The 7,099-nt window shown below is 40.9% G+C and overlaps 1 protein-coding gene across 5 annotated transcripts in view; it reads right to left on the bottom strand.

The window, feature by feature from the left end:
- Positions 1-2,069: 2,069 nt before the first annotated feature.
- Positions 2,070-7,099, bottom strand: part of RAPGEF4 (Rap guanine nucleotide exchange factor 4) — a 291,500-nt gene continuing 286,470 nt past the window's right edge. For all 5 annotated transcript variants that reach the window (XM_046018583.1, XM_046018585.1, XM_046018584.1 and 2 more), the window contains 2 exons: positions 5,891-5,945; positions 2,070-2,913 (listed from right to left, as the gene is read on the bottom strand). In XM_046018583.1, the coding sequence (XP_045874539.1) occupies positions 2,786-2,913; positions 5,891-5,945 (183 nt within the window). In that variant the 3' untranslated portion in view covers positions 2,070-2,785. The remainder of the gene's footprint in view (positions 2,914-5,890; positions 5,946-7,099) is intronic.

The following is a 7,099-nucleotide window of genomic DNA, read 5'->3' as shown; positions in this document are numbered from 1 at the left end:
ACTACTCTCCATATTTAGAGTGTGAGTTCTTTTACTTTGCCATTGCTACCTTATTCTCATCTGGAAGCCTAAGGGGATATGTATTAATTTTGAATAATGTCGAAACTAAATTAGAAGGTCAAAAGATGTCAGTCACCATGAAATTGGGGAAAAGAGGCCATTAGACATAGGATACCAGCTTTTTTTTTCTTTTCTTTTTTTTTTTTTTTAGGATTTTATTTATTTGACACAGAGAGAGAGAGAGAGCACAAGCAGGGGGAGCAACAGAGGGAGAGGGAGAAGCAGACTCCCCGCCGAGCAGAGAGCCCGATGTAAGACTCCATGCCAGGACCTGGGCTGAAGGCAGACGCTTAACCGACTGGACCACACAGGTGCCCCTAGGATACCAACTTTTAAGTAACAAAGTAAGAGTAAGGAAGGAAGGAAGTAAAGAAGAGTAAATAAGAGCAAGAATGCCCAAGGTACAGGCTATCAGCTTCATTTCTCAGCCTTCAAAATAATCTAGTAAAGGAAAACTATATAGTAGTGAAAATTTGCGGCTAATACTGAGGCGTATCAGATAGTGAAATGCTGAAAAATGATGGCTTCAAAAAAAATTTATTCAGTGACTTTTTAAAAAAAGTCTCTAGTAAATTCCAGGCATTATGCTCCACTAGGTAGGAGGTTAACACTGCATAAAACAACACCCCTGGGGACCTTGAACTATGATGTGAATGAACACAGAAAGTCATTTGCCTGCTTTAGCATTTCTCAAAGTGTGCCTCCACTGTGTGTTAGGAGGGATTGCAGTGGGACTTCTCAGAGCCTTTAATATGTTAATGAATATTGGGAATCATTTCTAAGAATGGGCTGTGTATTGTGCAGGGGCTTGCAAATTTATTTGAAGATACCATCCTGGTTTTGTTTTTTGCTTTGCAGTTGTGTGTTTGTTTTTGGAGGAATAGTTTGTGAGCTTGTGAGACTAGTATAGCCTGGAACACACTCTGGAAAATGCTAACAAGAAAAAATAGAGACATATTTGGACTTTAAAGAATTTTAGAAATCTCTTCATCAAATATTTACTAAGTGCTTAAATCACTGAGAAATGGTATGAGGCCCCATACCAGGCAGTTCTAAAATTGTGCCTTTCCATAGTTGCTAATAACCAAAAAGTGGAACAACCCAAGTGTCTATCAACTGACAAGGGGTATATCCACATCATCAAATATTATTCAGCCATAAAAAGAAATGAAGTACTGATACATGCTGGATTAACCCTGAAAATGCTATGCCAAGTGAAAGAAATCAGACATATAAGGCCACATATTATATAATTCCATTTATACAAAATGTACACAACAAGTAAATCTATAGAGACAGGAAGCAGATAGTGGTTTCCCAAGAATGGGGGAAGAGGGGAGTGAGGTGCGTTTGCTAATGGATATGGGTTTTTTCCCTCAGGAATGCGGAGAATGTTCTAGAATTAGTGATGATGGTTGAACAACCTTGTGAATATACTAAAAGCCACTGCATTTTGCACTTTAAAAGGGTGATTTTTATAGTATCTGAATTTTATTTCAATTAAAAAAAGCTGGGACCCCCCCATACCAAAAGGTTACCCTTTCCATATTACAAGAATTGAGAATAACACGACCTTTTCTTGTCAACAATTATATTTAATGAAGATACTAGCTGTTATTTACAGAAGATATACATACATACAATTCCTACACATTAAATGTAGCCTAATTGTGAAAAGAGGAAAAAATGTACTCCAAAATTACATACTAAATAAAATAAATAAAAAGTAGTCATTTGGCACAATATCTATTATATAGCAAATAAATAACTCTATACCATTGACTGAGTGAACTATTTACAATCTATTTGAAAGTGCAAAACAATTGCTGAAAATTAAGATATTTGTAATAACATTTAAGTCCAGAAAATATGTGTTTTTTTTAAATCAGTAATAATAATTAGCCAATAGTAAAGGGTTTTAATGCCCAGGAAAATATTTTAATTTTGAAAAATGTTTTGTGCATATTGTGCTCTTTTGAAATGTTCTTTCTTTTTTTTATTTTAACGCTGGCAATTTTTAGAACCTTGGTTTCTTAGTGGAATTCTTATGTATGTAATCCTGACTTGTAAGTTTAAAAAAGTTACATTGTAAACATAAATATTATTCTAGATATCATTCAGAAATTACAGACCAGCCCTCCCTAAATTACATAAATAGCCATAATGTTTTATAGTAGTTTGGTGGGGTTTAACTCCTTCAGAGGTAAGACTATGAAGATGCTAGAATACAGCTTATGATTTGGATTTACATGATTCTTCAACACCTTCCAACCCCATGCTCCAAATCAAGGTGTTGAGATTAAAAACCGTGAAACTAGACCACCACAGACATAGTCACGAAAATCCTATTTGTAGCATATCTCCCCCTGCCAATTCTCTGAGAAGAACCATCAGGGACTTGCTATGTCTCTTGACAATGGTATTCCCACCCAGCTCTTCGTGTGGGACTTAATTTATGTTTCAGCAAAGAGGATGGCACAATTGGAAATAAAATAGGGTGACCACAAATTGGAGGGTCCTAAGCTAGAGTGTGAACATTTTATGCAAGTCAAAGAATTTCTTTTCTTGTCAGGACGCTGGTAAGCCGCAGCCCTGAGATGTCTCAGGCTGCGTGTCTGCTTGTTTTGTAGAATTTCTAGTGACAAGACAGTCAGTAGTAGCGTAAATGGCATTTTTGAAAAACTGTGGACTGGAGGCAAACCATTGTTCTGGGCACTTTAAACGTCTATGGTCGACGAGGCTCTAATCTGTGTGACATCTGTGATAAAGTTCTCTGGTTGTCAATCACATTTAATTGCCGTACATAACTCCGGACATCCTGATGGTTCTTATTAGCTTGTGCTGCATCGGGATCTGTTGAAGGAGAAAAGAGCAAATTGGCATTGCGTAATATATGCATGTAAGATACAGCTCTGTTTCCTCCAATTACTTATTACATTTATCGTGGATTCCAAGTTTCCAGTGCAACCTTTCAACATACCATATTCATTGAAATATATGTCCATCTCCTCTCTCTCACCCTTTCCTTCCCTGGAATCACCTATTTGATCATTTTCCTTTGTACTGCATGTTGTAAAAAAAAAAAATAATAAAAAAAATGGCACCAAATAAAAGTGAGAGCATCACTTGATGGCCATACATCGGTTATACATCAAAATTGCTTCTCTTTCCGTCCCACCTGTGTCTCACACTCAGCTGTCTGCCCCCTTTGATACAGGATGAGGGCTGACGGCAAAATGACATCGTTTTCATAAGCCCCTAGCAAAAGCGCTGAACACCCTGGCGGAACTGAAACAATCCAGTGAGATTAGCAAGTCCCACTCTCCTGTTACTTGAGTCTGGTATACAGCACTCCTGCACCCGCGTTTGCGTTTTGAGTGCACGTGGGCTGAAATCACAAGGTCCGCTAGACCTTCGATCCCCTGAAATCCCTGTTCTGAAATCCCAGTTACTGTTCTATTCTCATCCACTCCCCCTCCCCTGCATGTGAGCCAGGGAGTTCGGAAGTTAACAGCTTTCTTTAAAACCAGGTTGAAAAGCATCATCGGCCCAGAGCCTTCTGCAGAGAATCTACGTGAAGGAGGAAGGCCAAATCTGACAGTGGGGAACTGGAACCACGGCTCCCTTTGGAAGGGACTCCTCAGCTCCCCCATGCCGGGGCCACGTGGCCATCAGCACCCGAAGGAGTTGACCGATCTTCCTACTTTTCTAGAGAGATGAGCGATCTGGATTTCTTTTCCTGGGAAATCTCTTCTTTTCATAACGGTGACATTATTTCCAGACAAGAGGGGGGAAGATACTCTGGTTAGACCCAGCACCTGTGCTGTGGGTCCCCGGGCCACCTCTGCCCCACAGATGGATCAGCAGCAGGGGACTGTCATCTAGAAGGACACTGGGAGTGGCCGAGCTGGAGTCTAGCCTCCCGGCCAGGGTTCTTCCCCTCCTAATCCACTGCCTTCTGCAGTCCATCTGCTCTGCTTAGATCCACGCATCACTCGCAGAGACAGTTGGAATGCCATCTGCATCAGGGGTGGAGGGTAGGGGTGCAGGTCTGAACACAGAAAAGCAGAGCAAAGTTACAAAGGCCCCTACTTGCTCTAAGAAAAAACTCATCAGTATAATTATCATATATAAATAATACCACAGTGTTTAATTCCTCGCTTTTCCCTGGCAGTGTACTCTCCATGTACAATATACTGTAATTACATTGTACATATTCCCACAATGTTTATGAATCTATTCCTATAGCTTTATCTATAGACTGTTGACTTCAGCGCCGAGCAGCTGCTGTTTACCAGCAGTTCCTGATAACTTCAACCAATGCAGTGGGCATCTTACGGAGAGCTATGTAATTTCCCACCCCACCCCCACTGACTTCTTCAGGAGATGGAGGAGAATGTAGGATGTACTTCCCAAGAGGCTTATGGAACAAAACATAGTCTACAGCAGCTCTTCTGCTCTTAGAGCCCACTGAGAACCTTCTCAAGGCTACAAACCCTCGCAGGCACAAGAACTTTGTGTTTAATTTCAGGACCTTCCTGGACCTCCTGAAGGGCCTTGGATTCATGGGTCTCGTTTTAGACTGACATCACCTAGATTTTCTCATATTCACTTGTATAATGGCTTGAAGACCATGTCTTTGTACAGACCGTAAATTACGAGGTGAAGAGATATGAGACACTCTAATTCTTCTAGAATCCACACAGCGATAGTTGCTGATGTACAAGACTATTCTCACTTTGGAAGGAAGAGGAAGCATGACCACTTGAATAAGCATTTTAAAGGTCTACTTGTTCCCCAAGTTACGATTATTCTTCCTAGGTTTTTTCGTCCCTTGCACATTAACAAATGAACATTTAGCAGGTCTGGCATCCTGTGTTAGCAAACCCTCACTTTGGGCCAGTCCTGGGCTAGGAAGGGTAAAGATAGCTCAGATTTGTAAGCTGAGAAACTTCTAGTCTCTTAGAACAAGGTTTACTCGATTGGCAGGGGGGTGCGGGAGGAGGTAAGCCCCACAGTCACGTCCATCTCAAATTATCACGTTGGCTTAATAAGCCAAATGACTTCAGGTGACTCATACAATGAATTTAGAGAAGAACTTTAGAGGGGCGGCCTTCTGACTCCCCGCCCAGCTGGAGGGACCCGAAGCTCCACCCCACCCCAAGTCCCAGCCCAGGAGATGGTAGCTCTGGTCTGGCAGGATGATCTGGTACTGTGATGCAACTTAACCCTCACCAGTTCAAGATTGCTATTTATGAGTAGTAATAGTTTTATATTAAAGCACTCTATGGTACCAGTTATGGTGCTGTATGTTCAGATTTAGGAGGAACATCTTAAATTCACCTGGGAATACTAGAAATATAATAATGAATTCCCGCTATGGGGCCTTTTGCAAACAAGTTATACACATGAATGCGTTCTTGCAACACCCCAAGAGACAATAAATAATATCTTTCCTGGTTTATAAACGACAGAGCTGAGTCATCAGAAATTGATGTGAATTTCTCAACATCAAGCAGTGAGTCATAAACAGAGTTGGTTTGAGGCAGGATTTGTTGGCAATGGTGTCTTAGCTGTCTCTAGCCACACCAGAAAAAGCACATTTATTCTCTTTAAGTTCATTCATAAAACAATATTCCTAGGGTTAGTTTCTGGTTTTACAACTAGAAAATCCTTCAACGCAAGGCCCCTATCCCATGGGCATTCGTGGTCCAAAGTGTCCCTGACACGATCAGATATTGTCCAGACTTCTAGAATGTCTCCATAGCCTCATTAAAAAGGACTCGATCACCCAGATCAAGATTATGGCACACAGCAGCATTTAACTTACTGAAGGCTTGGCTCCTGCAGTATCTCACTGTTCTGGCAGTATTTGCAATCATGCGCTAGAAAGAATAAAGAAAAAAAGAAGTGAAATGCAGGGAAGGTTAGCGTAAAATCCATAAAAGAAAACAAGCCATTATCTATCGTGGGAATACCTGGGACCATGAAAAAAAGCCTGTTCTGAGACACTGACTATCTGGAGGCCACTGACTGATGTAGAACCGGTTTAATGACTTGAAAGAGGGACCTACCGTCACATAAGCAAGGTGCTTCCCACAGGAGGAATCCTCACGGCATAATTCTCATCCAGCTGTTCGCTTGTGCCTCTGACATAAACATCAGCCTGTTGTTTCTGAGACTTACCCCTCAGGCCTAGTTTTCACCATCCCTTCCCAAGGTCATGGTGAACTTTTATCGGAGAATTTGTAACTATCTGAGATGGAGAAAAGGGCTAGCTTTTCTTCCTCCCAGTAAACAGGACTCTGTAATGAGGTATTAGATTCTACTGATTGAATGCAATCAGACTATCCTACCTACACATTTTGGTAAACACTCTGCATCACCGACCCTTCTAACCTGCCAGCGGGAAGTGTGTGCTTTTTTTTTTTTTTTTTAAAGATTTTATTTATTTGACAGACAGAGATCACAAGTAGGCAGAGGCAGGCAGAGAGAGAGGCAGAAGCAGGCTCCCTGCTGAGCAGAGAGCCCAATGCGGGGCTTGATCCCAGGACCCTGAGATCATGACCTGAGCCGAAGGCAGGGGCTTAACCCACTGAGCCACCCAGGCGCCCCAGAATGTGTGCTTTAATGTTAATCTTCATTATTTTATTTCCTCCCTCCTTCCTTCCTTTTTTTTGTCCTTTCTTATTGTCACACTACCACGTGCACATTTTAGAAAATGCAGAAAATGTTAAGAGCAAAGTACAAATCACTTAGGATATCACTTCATTTATATTTTGGTAAATTCTTTCTAATGCTTTAAAATAAATATGTAAAAGCATCTATTTCAGAAAACCGAAGTCGTAGTGTACATACATCTTTCTGTTTTGATAGAAATTTTTGCATTGTGACTGTTTTCCATGCCACATGCATTTTAAAACATTTAAAAAATGAGTTGGTATTTGATCTTATGAGCAGATCACAATTTATGTGGCCTTCGTTAATTTTGTCATTAAGTGATCCTCTTAGTTTCTTGATGTTTTGGTTGCCATGAAGA

This window comes from Meles meles, chromosome 9 (genome assembly GCF_922984935.1).
Source record: "Meles meles chromosome 9, mMelMel3.1 paternal haplotype, whole genome shotgun sequence".
NCBI classification, from domain to species: domain Eukaryota; kingdom Metazoa; phylum Chordata; class Mammalia; order Carnivora; family Mustelidae; genus Meles; species Meles meles.
This window is presented reverse-complemented; position numbering and strand designations above follow the sequence as displayed.